The 16,835-nt window shown below is 37.1% G+C and overlaps 1 protein-coding gene across 11 annotated transcripts in view; it reads right to left on the reverse strand.

Annotated features, from left to right (window-relative positions):
- tau (microtubule-associated protein tau) overlaps positions 1-16,835 on the reverse strand; it is a 205,498-nt gene continuing 188,663 nt past the window's right edge. For 7 of the 11 annotated variants that reach the window (XM_075292286.1, XM_075292288.1, XM_075292284.1 and 4 more), the window contains one exon: positions 1-1,030. In XM_075292286.1, the coding sequence (XP_075148401.1) occupies positions 842-1,030 (189 nt within the window). In that variant the 3' untranslated portion in view covers positions 1-841. Of the gene's footprint in view, positions 1,031-13,754; positions 16,704-16,835 lie in introns of those variants that run through there. The other 4 variants (XR_012718293.1, XR_012718292.1, XM_075292283.1 and 1 more) reach the window with 1 other exon arrangement.

The following is a 16,835-nucleotide window of genomic DNA, read 5'->3' on the forward strand; positions in this document are numbered from 1 at the left end:
TTTTCGTTACAATAATTTTTATTAAATGCTTTTTTTATTTTTAAATTGTTTTACACAATAACATCGCTTTTTTATAAAAGTGAATAAAGTGAATTTGGTTCGGATTTCGTTTCGGGAAAGTTGGTTTTTGTTTTAAATATGAATTGTGGTCTTGTGAATTTGTGTGGAAGGGGGGTTATTTTGTTTTTTAATGTGTACAAATGGTCGACCAATTAATCGTTGAAAAGCATTGTTCACAAATTTCTTAGATATTTGGAAATTTATGACAAGATTTCTTTAACCGTTGTGAGTTTGATTGGGGTGTTTTTGTTAAATTTTGAAGGATGTCTTTTTGTTAGAGAATCAACAATTTTACAAAGTTTTATTGTATTATTTTAAGATTTTATAAAATTATAATATGTTTTTAGTATTAATAAGGAATTTTTGGTCTGAAAATGCTCAAAAATTTATTTGTCAAATATAGGAATGTTAGTTTAGGGTAGTAGAATTAAAGGAAATGATGGTTGGAATCATATTGAAGAATTTTAGAATATAGGAAATCCACACTGTTAATGGAATTTTAAGGAATATAATTGTACAAATTATAAATTACTCAAAATGTTATACACTTTGAAGTACATAAGAATATTTTGTTGGAAAAATCTGTGAGTAAATAAGAATATTTGCTCGCAAGTTCTTCAGTTCGATCGATTTATTTATCCTTGTGGATAGGCAAAATCTCTCTTTTTCCAATGTTTGTTTTTTTTTTTTGTGGGGTTAGTAATTCAAAATTATAATAAATTTTTTGTATTTTTTTTCTAATAAATTAGTAGTAGTAACATTTGTAATTTCTTCTTAATTTTTAATACAAACGGAATGGCTTGGGGTGAGAAGCTTGTCCTGGTTTCCTTTTGGGTCCAGCACTTTTTGGTCTTTTCTGTTCATTGCTTAACGATGGCATTGAAACGGATAGAACCAAACATTCAGCTGGCAGAGACATCGATGTGGATAAAGTGGTGGCTCTTTGGATTTTCGGGGCTTTCCAATATTGCTACAGGAATGTTAGGAGAAAAGGAATAGACATTTAAATTAAATTTGTAAAAAGATATTGGGCTTTTTGTATAAGAAAAACTAATTGGTGGGTTTCATTTTTTTTTTCATTAAAAAATTAAATAAAACAAATTGCAATAACTTACAGTCACTTTATTTTTGCATAGGTGTTCTAAACTTGCTCAAATTACCAATGCTTTTCAAATATCTCCAATTAGATTTTTAAGCCTTCGATTTGGGAATAGTGATGGCGGCTATAGTGGTTTCTCTTCTACACATTTGCAGATTTTTTTTAAAAGGCTCATCGGTGTTTTGTTTATGCCTAAGATATATGCTAAAATTGCTGGTAAGCGATCTATTTGGCATTAGCCGTACTTATAAAAGGTGAATAAAATGTATAAACAGGTGATAAAATATTAACTAAATAGGTTAACTAGTTATGTAGATTTTAATAAAATCTGAATATGGTTTTGAATTTGACATTTGGTTTAGCGAAGACTAAACCGGTATATTGAAGACTTTAGAACAATTTAAATAGAGTCCCTCATCTTTTGATATATGATCGAAGGGAAAGACCTACCCTTTGAGCTGCTTTGGGAGAGTTCAAATTTAGTTTTCCAATTTTTAGAGCAATGTAGGTAGAGGTGGATATTAAAGGCTTTACAATAATTAAAGTAGGTCTCCTCATCTTTCGTATGATCGAGGAGAAAGACATACATTTTGAAAGACCTACCTTTTGCATTATGCTATTATTGGACGTGTAATATATAAAGGCAATTTTTATGGGGCTGAGCAGAGGCTACCATCGGGGACAGCAGGTGGTGGATTGCTGGGCGACCTCAACTGTGAAAAATATGTAGCCCCCCAATCAAGAGCGTCGAAGATTGAGGATGTACTATAAAAAGGCATGTATGTCCGAGAACGTCTTTGCGACATGGAGATCGAATGATGCCATTTAGGTAGGTATACAGAAGGGTGTTCTAGAGATAGGCGCAGTAAGGGAAGTGATGCCTCCGTGGACACCCTTGTCAAACAAGGAGAATAAAGAATGGTATTGACATGGAATCACGAATATGGATTTTGAACTATGGATCGGAATAGATGTAAGCTGAAAGTTGTGATATTCTAGTAACTGAGTACCTGGGAGTGACATCACACACACACACACACAAAATTCATTAAAAGTCAGCCAACGAAAAATGTTCATTGATGTAATGAAACGTTTTCATTAATATGATGAAAATATTCGTCAATAGTACGAAACGTTACGTTGATTTGCAGAAAATTCGTTATATTAACGAAAAAATTCATTGTAATAACGAATTTGTTTCATTGGCTGACTTTTAACGACACATTTCGTTAATACAACGAAACTTTCTATTAGTGCAGGGAAATAGCTTCCAGGCTAATGTTACAACTGCCCCTGTCCCATTAATCCACCGACAGCGCTTGGAGAACGTTCATACATCAACTTGGCTTTCAAGCTAATGTCACAACTGCCCCCTCTTTGTCATGTAAACAATAAGTTGGCAATGTAGGTTCTGTTGATACGACATACAGATTAGTTCCCGACCAGAGAATGAAGCCGCCGAGTCACTCCGCCGATTTTAGCCGCCGCCGACCAGTTTTTGCCAGTCGAAGCCGCCGCCGAATATGTCGACTCATCTCGACTCAAAATTAGGCGCCAATTAATCAAAAATATTGATTTTTTTGTCAAAATATTTAACTTTCCAAACAAAATCAGTCAGTACCAAGTTGCTATAAAAATTTTGCAAAAATTTAGATCAGAAAATTTGAATGAAATGTAAATGTGATTGTAAGATTGGTTGTACAACTAATCTCATTACCATTCGGAAAACTTCAAATTGATTTTATAAGGGATAATTGTCCGCCGCCGAATAGACAAATTTATATCGGCTTAGCCGTAAAGCCGCCACCGCCGGAGTAAAAAAATTAGTGTCAGCCGCCGCCGACATAAATGGGTCGGCTTCATTCTCTGTTCCCGACATGGCTCTAAAACCAATATCCATAAGGTCTTGTGCAAACCCTCGCAAGGACCTCACTTCTTGCATAAGGACCCTAGGTGTTAATCCAAAGGGCGACTACATTATCGGACTGCCAGTTGGGACCCATATCGCATGAACAGTCCAACGACAAATGTAATTGGGAATAGGGATTTACAGTCTATCTTTAGAAGAAGCTCCAAGGTTCTCCGTTAGCTGGCGAAAGCGGCAGGCCGCAAGTTCTTTGCACCGGTAAGTAAAGAAGAGTCAGGCGTCTATACTTCACGTGGTGTTATTGCGGAATCGAATACCAAGCATTGTAAAACTCCGAACAACTCGATGATCTTTTCAAACTACTGCACGACAAAACAGGAGTATATAGGAAAAAATGAAATTTTGAGAAGAAGAAGTCCTAGCGTGTCAGACAGTACTTCGGAAAATGCAAACAGCGATAGGCAAACAAAAGAACACTAGTATGGATGCTCAAAACGGAGTATCTGAGATTGATGAACTGCTTGACGTAATTACATCAAATATGCATGGGTGGGTTAGGTTAGGTTAGGTGGCAGCCCGATGTATCAGGCTCACTTAGACTATTCAGTCTATTGTGATACCACATTGGTGAACTTCTCTCTTGTCTCTGAGTGCTGCCCGATTCCATGTTAAGTTCAATGACAAGGGACCTCCTTTTTATAGCCGAGTCCGAACGGCGTTCCACATTGCAATGAAACCACTTAAAGAAGCTTGGGATAATCCACCGCTGAAAAACTTGTTGGTGTTCGGTCGTAGCAAAAATTGAACCCATGACCTTGTGTATGCAAGGCGGGCATGCTAAACATTGCACCACAGTAGGTAGATGTCTTGAGAGTATATTCCGTGTACCGAAATTCCTAATGAGCACCTTTAGAAATTACCTAAAAGACCGAGTGCTGATATTCGAGACAACACAAGGACCAAGAAAAAAGGAAATCACCTCAGAATCCACGCAGGGATCAACAGGTTGGCTGATAAGTCCCCGGTTTGACACATAGATGGCGTCGCTAGTATTAAATGCATATTATTTTTATAACCTTCAAATGATTCGTGTCAAAATTCGACGTCTGTAAGTCAATTAGTTTGTGAGATGAAGTTGATCGAGATAGCAGAGGCCTTAAAGATATCAAAGGAACGTGTTGGTCATATCATTCATCAATATTTGGATATGTGGAAGCTCTGTGCAAAATGGGTGCAGCGCGAGCTCACATTTGACCAAAAACAACAACGCGTTGATGATTCTGAGCGGTGTTTGCAGCTGTTAACTCGTAATACACCCGAGTTTTTCCGTCGATATGTGACAATGGATGAAACATGGCTCCATCACTATACTTCTGAGTCCAATCGACAGTCGGCAGAGTGGACAGCGACCGGTGAACCGTCTACGAAGCGTGGAAAGACTCAAAAGTCCGCTGGCAAAGTAATGGCCTCTGTTTTTTGGGATGCGCATGAAATAATTTTTATCGATTATCTTGAGAAGGGAAAAACCATCAACAGTGACTATTATATGGCGTTTATGGAGCGTTTGAAGGCCGAAATCGCGGCTAAACGGCACCATATGAAGAAGAAAAAAGTGTTGTTCCACCAAGACAACGCACCGTGTCACAAGTCATTGAGAACGATGGCAAAAATTCATGAATTGGGCTTCGAATTGCTTCCCCACCCACCGTATTCTCCAGATCTGGCCCCAGCGACCTTTTCTTGTTCTCAGACCTCAAAAGGATGCTCGCAGGGAAAAAATTTGGCTGCAATGAAGAGGTGATCGGCGAAACTGAGGCCTATTTTGAGGCAAAACCGAAGGAGTATTCCCAAAATGACAAAGTATCAAACAAGTATATACGGCCGTAAGTTCGGCCAGGCCGAATCTTATGTACCCTCCACCATGGATTGCGTAGAAACTTCTACAAAAGACTGTCATCCACAAATATCAACTCACAGGGTTGTTAAATATCATATACTACCACCACGTACCAAATTTCAACCAGATCGGATGAATTTTGCTTCTCCAAAAGGCACCGGAGGTCAAATCTGGGGATGGGTTTATATGGGAGCTATATATTATTATGGACTGATAGGAACCAATTCCTGCATGGTTGTTGGATACCCTATACTAACATCACGTACCAAATTTCAACCGAATGGGAAGAATTTTGCTCTTCCAAGATGCTCCGGAGGTCATATCTGGGGATCGGTTTATATGGGGCCTATATATAATTATGGACCGATATCGACCAATTTTTGCACGGGTGTTTGAGGCCATATATTAACATCACGTATCAAATTTCAACTGAATCAGATAAATTTTGGTCTTCCAAGAGGCTCCGGAGGTCAAATCGGGGATCGGTTTATATTGGGGCTATATATAATTATGGACCGATATGGACCAATTTTTGCATGGTTGTTAGAGACCATATACTTACACCATGTACCAAATTTCAGCCGGATCGGATCAAAATTGTTTCTCGTAGAGGCTCTGCAAGCCAAATCGGGGGCTCGGTTTATATGGGGGCTATATATAACTATGGACCGATGTGGACCAATTTTTGCATGGTTGTTAGATACCATATACTAGGTTAGGTTAGGTTAAAGTGGCAGCCCGATTAAATTTCAGGCTCACTTAGACTATTCAGTCCATTGTGATACCACATTTAACTAAAAGTACCTATTACATATGGGCACTTCTAGTCTTAACCACTGAACCTTCTCTATTATTTACTTTTGTGGAACCAACCAGATTGCTCCAAAAACATTAACAAACTGCTTAAGTTAACGTTTTCCAGGTCAGCCAGTAATCTAAAGCTATATGCTCCCAAAATTCGCTTACGCCTTACACAAAAAGCAGGACACTCACACAAGAGGTGTTTAATTGATTCCTTTTCCTCCACGTCATGACAGCTTATACAATAGTCATTATACTTCGCACCTATAGTTTTTGCAAATTCGCCTATCAGGCAGCGACCCGTTATAGCAGATATTAGGAGTGCTATCTGACGCCTTGAGAACACTAGCATATCTAGTGTGCGGTTTAAGTTTAAATGGGGCCATATTTGCTTTGTGTCGTTACAACCCTTGCAATTTTCCCATCGAATATTGGCCATCATAACAGCCTTCTCACGCAGTAAGAGCTTGCAGGTGGCCAGAGGCATACCAACAGATTCTAGTTCCCCTGGAATATGTAAGGTAGTTCCTAGCCTTGCTAACACATCTGCTTCACAGTTCCCCGGTATGTTCCTATGACCAGGCACCCATATTAGGTGAATATTGTACTGCTCAGCCATCTCGTTGAGAGATTTGCGGCAGTCTATGGCCGTTTTTGAGTTAAGGAACACAGAGTCCAAGGATTTTATTGCAGGTTGACTGTCTGAGTATATATTAATGCCAATATTTGTTGGAACATTACTTCTCAGCCAATTCACCACCTCTCTTATTGCCAATATTTCAGCCTGAAAAACACTACAGTGATTAGGTAATCTTTTCGCTATTCGAATTTCCAGATCTTTAGAATATACTCCGAACCCCACTTGTCCATTCAATTTGGAGCCATCAGTATAGAAATCTATATATCTTTTATTCCCCGGGGTCTGTGTGCACCACGCCTCACTGTTGGGAATTAGAGTCTCAAACTTTTTGTCGAAAAGTGGACTCGCCAAAGTGTAATCCACTACGTTAGGCACATCTTGCATTATTTTGAGGACAGAACTATGACCGTAACCTTTTTCCGACCACAGCGATAGTTCGCGCAACCGCACAGCCGTTGTTGCAGCTGACTGTTTGGCCAAAATGTCTAAAGGCAATAGATGTAGCATGACATTAAGGGAGTCTGTTCCTGTCTTACTAAATGCGCCTGAGATACATAAGCTCGCCATACGCTGAACTTTATCTAAACAAGTCGGTTTCTGAAGTGCCGGCCACCAGACTACAACGCCATATAGCATTATAGGTCTAACCACTGCCGTGTATAGCCAATGCACAATTTTTGGTCTTAGTCCCCACTTTTTCCCTATTGCCTTTTTGCACGAGTACAAAGCTACCGTGGCTTTTCTCGCCCTCTCTTCAATATTAAGCCTAAAATTCAGCTTCCTGTCCAAAATAACGCCAAGGTATTTTGCACACTCACCAAAGGGAATTTCAGTACCCCCTAAGGAAATGGGCCTAACTGTGGGAGTTTTGCGATCTTTGCAGTACATGACTATTTCTGTCTTTGCTGGATTTACACCAAGACCATTATCTTTCGCCCATTTCTCAGTCATCCGGAGAGCTCTCTGTATAATATCTCTGATTGTGGATGGGAATTTTCCCCTGACTGCTAGCGCCACATCATCTGCGTATGCCACCACTTTTATCCTTTCTTTTTCTAGAGAAACCAGAAGGTTGTTTATAGCAACATTCCAAAGAAGAGGTGATAGAACTCCTCCTTGGGGAGTGCCTCTGTTCACATACCTTTGTATGTTTGCTTGCCCTAGTGTGGCTGAAATACGTCTCTTCATTAGAAGTTCGTCTAACAGCCTAAGAATACCTGGATCAACATTCAGAGTTGTCAGTCCATTTAATATCGAGCTCGGATGGATATTATTGAACGCCCCTTCGATGTCTAGAAACGCCACGATTGTGTATTCTTTGACAGATAGTGAGCTTTCAATAAAGCTGACCAGTTCATGCAATGCGGTCTCAGTAGACCTGCCCTTCGAGTATGCATGCTGTCGTTTCGAGAGCAAACCTGAATCCACGGTAGTTCTAATATACATGTCTATCATCCTCTCCAGGGTCTTAAGTAGGAATGAGGATAAGCTGATTGGTCGGAAATCCTTCGCACTCGAGTGAGAGGCTTTTCCTGCTTTAGGTATGAAGACGACTTTTGTTTCCCTCCACTTTTCTGGAATATATGCTAAGTTTACACATTGTTTATATATCACCGTCAACCAGGGGATAATTCTTCCAGCCACTGCCTGTAACTCCGCCGGAGTAATTCCATCAGTACCGGGGGATTTGAATGGTCCAAAGCTATTTAAAGCCCATTTTATTCTAGATTCCGACACAATTTCCTCGATAGGAAATGATCGCTGAGCCTCTGTTACACCGCCGGAACATGGTTCAACCGTCTGATTTCCAGGGAAGTGTGTGTCCAAAAGTACCTCCAACGTCTCCTCACTGGACGTTGTCCAATTTCCCTCCGATGTTTTAATGAAACCTGGAGCGGGGTTAGTGGATGCTAGTACCTTCCGTAGTCTGGAAGCCTCTGACGTATTCTCAATACTGCTACAGTAATCATCCCAAGAGTTTTGTTGAGACCTTCTCAGTTCTCGTTTATATTCTCTCAGATTCATCTTGTAAGTGTCCCAATCCTCCGGAGCTCTTGTGGACTTTGCTTTGTTAAAGAGCTTCCTGCAGGATTTCCTCATATTACTTAACTCCGTAGTCCACCATGGCGGCCGATTTTTTCCCCTTGGCTTTCCTCTAGGGCATGCAGCTATCAGTGAAATGTTGAAGGCCTTAGTAATCCGCTCCACTGCGTGTTCGATATCTTGCACAGTGCCCATATTTGTCTCCGGCACTTCCGGTATCATCAAATTGAACGATTCCCTATACCTATTCCAATCAGCTTTCCTAACATTTGGCGGAAATATGGTCTTTGAAGTACGAACAGCCAATCTGAAACTGATGTAGCGATGATCTGAGAAGCTATGTTCCCTCAGAACTTGCCACTCAGATATCTTATCATTCAGTTCCGGAGAGGTCAACGTTACGTCCAAAACCTCTTGTCTGTTCCTGGTGACGAAGGTTGGTGCATCTCCCTTATTGCAAACTACCAGGTTAGTACGCAAAATAAACTCTATTAGCGACTCTCCCCTTGCATTAGTATCACTACTTCCCCAAATACTATGATGTGCATTTCCATCGCATCCCATAATGAGTTTTGTCTTTGTTTTTAGTGACTCCTCAACTAAGGTCTTAACGGCACAGGGTGGCATATCCCTATCATGTCCCATGTAGACCGAAGATACCCAATATTTGCATGTGGATATCTCTAGACTGGCTACGACAGTGTCTGCATTGCTCAATGAAGGAAGCAGAAACAAGTTTAGTTCGTTTTTAGCAATTATACATGCTCGATTTATATCGTTACCGGTATTATGCAAAAGTTTGAAACCCGGAGTGCTTAATTCACAGATCTTGTTCTTATATATGTATGGTTCTTGAATAAGAACTATATCTATGTCTCCTTTCATCAGGAGAACTTTTAAGGCAGCACAAGCGGCCTTACAATGGTGAAGATTTATCTGGAGGAACCGTAGAACCATCCAAATTTTCAACCACCGTCACATCAGCCGCTTCAATTGAGTCATCAAGGGCTTCCTCTTCACAGATCTCGGTGACTCTCGCAACAATCCGCGGTTCAGCTTTGGTGAGGCTTGAGCCTGTAGAAACTTCCCGCATATGATTTTCGCCATAGTCTGTAGGTTTTATGTCTCCTTCGGCTTCGCTAGGAGATTTTTTCACTGCTGACTCTACCGGAGGCTTGTCCGTTTCGGTATCCTTTGGCTGATCGCTTTTGTATACCTTCATATGGATATCATGAAAGCCATAACTTACGCGTCCTTGGGTCTGGGCTAGATGTGGCAGCGACTCTATGTTTAATATAAACACCGCATGTCGTCTTGGTCCATCCACCTCATCCAAACGACCAACCTTCCAATCGGCGGTTGGAAGATCTGGGTTACATTCTTTTAGTCTCTCTAGTATTGACTCAGGATCAGGAGGGTTTGCCGGTATCCATGCATGTGCTCTAGGTTTAGCCGGAATGTCTTTTTTATCGACTAACTCCAAAGCGGCTCCTTCCCAAACTTCACCAATTAGCATCAATGCAGCTTTAAAGCAATCCATAGACCTCTGGTCTGCAAAAGCTATTAACTTATATCGTCCTTGATACCATCCAGCATCTTGCCGTCGAGGACTTGGTCCGGGAAACTTTTTTCGCACCTCTGAGTAGACACCAGACATCGCGTTCTCAATTTCCCCCCATTTTTGCCTTGGAATCATACCGTCCAATGCTCCTTTATTAATAATAGCCATCACAAGGCTGTCTTTTGCAACTGAGGCAAACGATCTTTGATCCCGTTTAGAGGATGGTAGCTCATCCGGTGATCGTTCCCTTTTTCCAGCTTCAAGAATTCCTTGAGCCCATTTTAAGGAATCGCTTTGCTTAGCCGACAACGTGCTTGGGTCGACTGATCCTAATTTCTTTAGGATAAACAAAGCATTTCTTCGTTCCTTGAATCTCTTTCGAGAGGGATTGCCTCCTTTTGATGTTGTCACCTTAGAAAAGGTTCGACTTGCCAAAGTGTCACCGCCAGTCGACCCGTCTACAGGTCGATTAATTGGGCCTGACTCTTGGTCGCTGCCCAAATTTATAACTTCAGTCGTTACCCGTCCACTGGGCCCTGAAGTTAGCAACCCAGTGGATGACTTTGAATTTCGCTGCATGGTGGTTTATTATTTCCACCACACGTGAAATTCGTAATAAGTACTTATTACGATAAAATACTCCGCTATTAGAAAACACGTCCGTTCAGTTCGACGGTTGAATAATACCATATACTAACACCATGTACCAAATTTCAGCCGGATCGGATGAAATGTGCTTCTCTTAGAGGCTCCGCAAGCCAAATCGGGGATCGGTTTATATGGGGGCTATATATATAATTATGGACCGATATGGACCAATTTTTGCATGGTTGTTAGAGACCATATACTTACACCATGTACCAAATTTCAGCCGGATCGGATCAAAATTGTTTCTCGTAGAGGCTCTGCAAGCCAAATCGGGGGATCGGTTTATATGGGGGCTATATATAACTATGGACCGATGTGGACCAATTTTTGCATGGTTGTTAGATACCATATACTAACACCATGTACCAAATTTCAGCCGGATCGGATGAAATTTGCTTCTCTTAGAGGCCTCGCAAGCCAAATTTGGGGGTCCGTTTATATGGGGGCTATACGTAAAAGTGGTCCGATATGGCCCATTTGCAATACCATCCGACCTACATCAATAACAACTACTTGTCGATAGCTTGTTTCGTTCGGAAGTTAGCGTGATTTGAACAGACGGACGGACATGCTCAGATCGACTCAGAATTTCACCACGACCCAGAATATATATACTTTATGGGGTCTTAGAGCAATATTTCGATGTGTTACAAACGGAATGACAAAGTTAATATACCCCCCATCCTATGGTGGAGGGTATAAAAATTGGAAGGTCGTTATAATCGTTGTATCGCTCTTGAAGGGAACTATGTTGAATAATAAAAACGAATTTTGACAAAAAATGTGTTTTTCTTTGTTAGACCGGGGACTTATCAGCCAACCTGTTAGGGCCACACCTGCGGAAGTTAATGTACGATGAGATCATGAAGATAGATACCTAGTGGAATATGCAGACGATGAGCAGCGGTAATAAAAGTTAGAAACACGGAAGAGGCCCAATGCAAGTGATGATACGAACGAAACCCTGTCTGGACTCGCATGGTCTACAGTTAGCCATGTAAAAGACGTATTTGTCTCTAGAAATAGAGACGCAAATAGACGACGTAGTTATACATACAAAACCAATCATGTCGAATCAAGTACATAGGCCTACGACTAAAATAACTTCAAGCAGTACGCAACAACGAATGTTGTCATAATATCAGCTCGATTCATTCGCATAATTTTAAATATTGGAGAACCTGCCCCAAGTAGAAGGAGAGTACACATGGAGACTACAAACTGCATACTCCTATATGGGTCCGAAATCTGGGAACCGACATTACAACGAACAACAAAGACCCGAGCGAACAAACTACTCTCTGTATGTAGAGAACAGCAGCCCTGAGCGTACCGCACAGTATCGGGAGAAGTCGTACTAGTGGTAGCGGGAATGGTCCCAGATAACTGAGCGGAAATAGATTTTTCCTCCCAACCGACATGTCGCGACAAATCCAACAGAAAACATCCAGTGGGAGACAAAGAAATGCTAAGAACGCTGGTTAAACGATAGAAGTGGCAGGTGGACACATCGTTTTATAACAGATGGCGAAACAGAAAGCACGGAGACGTAAACTACTTCATAACCGAGATGAAATCTGGCCACGGCTATTTCCGGAAATATTTGTACTGAGGATTAAGTCTTGTTCTTATCTTTTTCAATTTAATGTAAAAAAATCATGTGTGCACATTTAATAAAAAATACGCACGTTTTTTCCTACAGTGCAATATAAAAAGCATTCTAAATTTTCTTATATTTGCAAAGCTTTTGCAAAGCTTTTTTATCTTAAAGCATTAATGCCCATAAATAAAAGTGCCAACGCATTTTTTTTTTGTTATGTTAATGTAGACATCCTGAAATAAATCTTTATTTCAATTTCATATTTTGCAACCAAAGTTTCGTTCTGTCTTTTACAAATTTTACTTTCTTAAATTTATTTGATAAATGAAGAATTAATAAAATGATTTTATTTGAAAAATATTTAAAATATATTATACTATATATAATCAATAATAAAAAAAATAATTATATAAACAAAATGTTATGTGGCTAATTACGTTTTTATTTAATTCAACAGTTAATTTTGGTGGTTCTTTTGCTAATTAATAAACAATATTATGTGTAAACATTTTATTTGAGATTTTGTTGTAAATAATGGATATTAAGTGCTTTAAATGGATAAAAGATAAAATAATATTGTAAATGGTATAAAATTATATATTTGCAAAAATCCAATAGTGAGTTAAGGTCAGCAAACTTTTTCTCTATGAAACATTAAATTTAAAAAAAGGAAAATAGAAGAATTTGTTTTTTTTTTTTATAAAGGAATTTGAATTGTAACATCAAAGAAGTAATAAAAACGTTTCAATTGTTTATAGGTGTTTTTTTAGGAATTACCAAATACAGTCGAAGCTCGGTTTAACGAACGATATATTGCCAGGCCCTTTCGTTATTTAGAAAAATTCGTTAAATCGAACGGGAATATTAAATGTTAACTTTTATTGAAAATCGTAGTTTTTTTACCAGATGAGTAAAAATTCATAATCATTTGAAAAAATTAAAGCACAGAGACACTTAAAAAATATTACTTAAAATAATCCTGATGAACTTGATATATCTAGGTTATGTTAGATTGAAAAGAGGATCCATGATTCGCTGTCGTATGGGGGCCTATATACACCCATGTCATAATTTGTGTGCTCTAACGTCTTAGACGAATTGCCTAATTTGTTTCCAGTGCCCGATTTCAAGAATGGCCATCTTCCTAAAACGTCTTCCATACACCATTACTCCGCTGCTCCTGTCGGCATAGACGTACTAGATTGCCGTTTCGACCGAGCACCAAAAAAGTTTTTCAGCGGTTGTTTATCCCCCTCACTAATGATGTTGACATTCCTGTGTATTTCATAGTTTATCTTCAGCTATAAGACGGAGGTTCCTTGTTATTGAGCTAAATATAGAATCGGGTAGCACTCATTATTAAGAGAAAAATTCACCACCTGTCCAACGGGCAATCCTACGAAATATTGCCACTAACGGACCTATTACAGGACTAGTACCAGTGCTCGAGTTTGTCGTAGTTTTTAAATTTTCATATAATTTATTGATTTCTATACTTTCTTTATTTTAAAATTTTATTTAATATAGACATTTACCTATGGGCCAACATAGTCCAAAAGGTTTTCTTTCTGATGAAATTTGGATGATCAAAATAATACCGGTACCTAAGGGTTTGTCCCAGACTGGTTCATGAGGACCTGTCTAGTCCTACTAAGTTCTCCCAGGTCAATCCGTGGCCTGCAGTGTAAATTTATCCCCGTCAATGACAAACCCGTGTTGATGTGACCGGTCCCTTATATACGTTTCGGCCAGAACTGGGACTGGTCTACTCACACCAAGGAGTAGTCCTGTACCGGTTCTGTTGCAAATCCATTTCCCGTAGCGAAGCTGCGCCACTCTATCTAACCTAACTTTATCAGTTACCCGGCCATTGAATATGTGTTCTCAAACATTTTAATGGAATCTAAATATCTTGGGAATGCCGTACTTTGTGGACATTTCCTAAGGATTTAAGCCATTCTCACAATCGTCAAATATTGCTGATTTTTTGTTGTTTATTTTCTTAAGATTAAAGGCCTTTTCATTAAATCGAACGTAAATTTTGTCTAATTGTTCGTTATTTAGAATACTCAATGTTAAGAATTTTGACGTTCGTTAAATTGGATTTTCGCTAAATGGGATATTCGTTAAACAGAGCTTCAACTGTATTAGATTTAATTTATATTAATTATACGACCCATAGACCTCATGAGGACTAGGTGTTGTATGAGCAATATCAATATAGAACACCCTGTAGTATGATCAACAATATTGTAGTGCAAAATATATGATGAATATTATAATAAGGAAATGATTACAAATGAAAATGTTTGCTGATCCCGAATTTATGCAAAGACTATTTTCTTTTCCGTTGTTTAATTAAATTATATTTCCTTATCAAGCTGGGCGATTAAGAAGCACATTTAGTTTTTTGTTTTTTTTTGTAAATATTTTGTTTTCTTTTTTACTCTTTGAAATTTTTTCATTAGATCTTTTAAGATTTTCCATTATGGTTTTTATTCTTCGTTTAAGACTTTACGCCATTAGACCTTACAATATAAATGCCAATGGCTTTGTTGTTTGATTTTTTTAATCCTTTATTTTAAGTTTATATATAATTTAAATACGTATAAATTTCTATAAACGGTAAATATTTCATCTATGTGGTTTTGTTTTTTTTGTTTCACGTCAATAATAAAGAGATTTTGTAAGGATTTTAATTTGTGTTTTTTTCCTCGATTAGAGTAAAAAGTCTCAACAAAACCAAAAAGAAAATAAAATAACAAAGATTTCAATATCCATTTATTTTTTTTACTAGTTTACTTGGGCTGTATATATATTGTATTACTGGTAATGCATTTAATATGGTGGTATCTAAGTTGCAAATGACAATAGATTTGTCTTCATTATTTTAGTACTATTATTGATTGATTTGAATACATTGTTTTTGTAGGGAAAAATTAGAATTTTTACATAAAAAAACAAGATAATTCTAAAAAAACAAAATTTCTTTTTTTTTTGCAAATTTCTCAGGTTTTTAATAAAATTTAGTTTATTTAATTTTCCAAAAATTTTGTAATGACTTAAGAGAAATTTAGAAAAATTGAAATCTATATAAAAAAATGATATAAACATTTTAATAAAATTTACTAAATTTAAGGCAACTTAAATATACAATATTACTTAAGTGTGTGTAATGAATAAAATCATTCAAAAAAAACAGAGCTACTATTGTGTGATGAAATATTTAATACATTGTCATTTCCAGATATAGACAAAAATTCTAATGTAAGCCTATTTTCATGTGGCTCCAGGCTTTTTAAGTGCCAGTTAACAGAAAGTAAATTACAAATGTCTTCTCTCCAGTTAAATTTAACTGAAAAAAATTTAGCAGTTAAGTTCTGGAACACATAGACAAGATGACAGATATGTCCATATTTTCGTTGGCTAACGTAGTACTAACGGAGCTTCATGAAAATAGGTGTTAATAAGTTAAATCTTTAATGCTTTTCAAAAAAAAATGTAGGTGTAAACAATTTGCCAAATTATAGTGTTTCAGAAGTACATATATTGGTATAATATTTAATTTTTTAAATTTAACAATCTCAACGAATTGATCTTTAAAATATTGCCTTATCTTCTAAAATGAAGCGTCTTTCGTTTTATTTTGTGTGCAAAGTTTTATGCGAGATACATTCATTTCCGTGACAGTACTATGTGCCGTATAAGTAATATTAATAGTATGTGATATTTAATTACACGAGTTTTAAAAAAAGCATACGAATTGATTTTCAAATACTATTCAATGAAATCATTAAATCAATATATTTCCAAACAAAAAATATCTGGTTTTGCTATGTGTGCCAAAATATAATGGATGAATATTGATAATTGATTAGATAACTTTTGCTACGATCTGAAAGTAATTCATCAACTTTTGGATTTCTAGGAATTATTAAGACTTTGATTAAATATAAAATCACACAATTTACGTATAGAAAAAAGTAAACAAAATAATTAATTATTCTAAGCTGAACAATGTGTTGTCTATAAAAAAAAAATCATTTTCAGTTTCATTTATGTAAATTCATGTTTAAAAGTATATAAAAAGGAAATTGTTCTATGAGGGTATGTGTATATTTTTCCGGGATTTTTTTGTTTTAACTGTTGAATAATAAATAGATAAAGTTTTTTTTTCAATTTTTCGTGTAATATAATATGAAGATGATAAATATGCTTTTTTGTTGTTTTTCTTCTCTTGATTTTTGTTTTAGAAATATATCATGTTTTATTTTTTTCAATTTGCTGGGTTTTTTTGGTCTTTGTTTTTTCTTTTGTTTTAAATTTATTAATGTTTTGTTTTTTGTTTTGATAATTCAATATGTTATGGTTTTATTATTATTATTTGTTATGGTTTTTTAACTCCGATTTTAATAAATTTAACTTTGCTGATTTAAATTTTCATCGGCACCAGATGTTGAGGTCGTCATAGATGCTGGTAGTGGGCTCTGTGTGTTGGAAAAATAAAAATGAATTTTTATTTTATTAAATAAGAACTAGGCAAATAAAATTTTTTTCTAGACAAAAAACAGGGACAATAAAAAAAAAAAATAATAATAAAAAACAAAAAATAAAAAATA

This window comes from Haematobia irritans, chromosome 1 (assembly GCF_050003625.1).
Source record: "Haematobia irritans isolate KBUSLIRL chromosome 1, ASM5000362v1, whole genome shotgun sequence".
NCBI lineage: Eukaryota > Metazoa > Arthropoda > Insecta > Diptera > Muscidae > Haematobia > Haematobia irritans.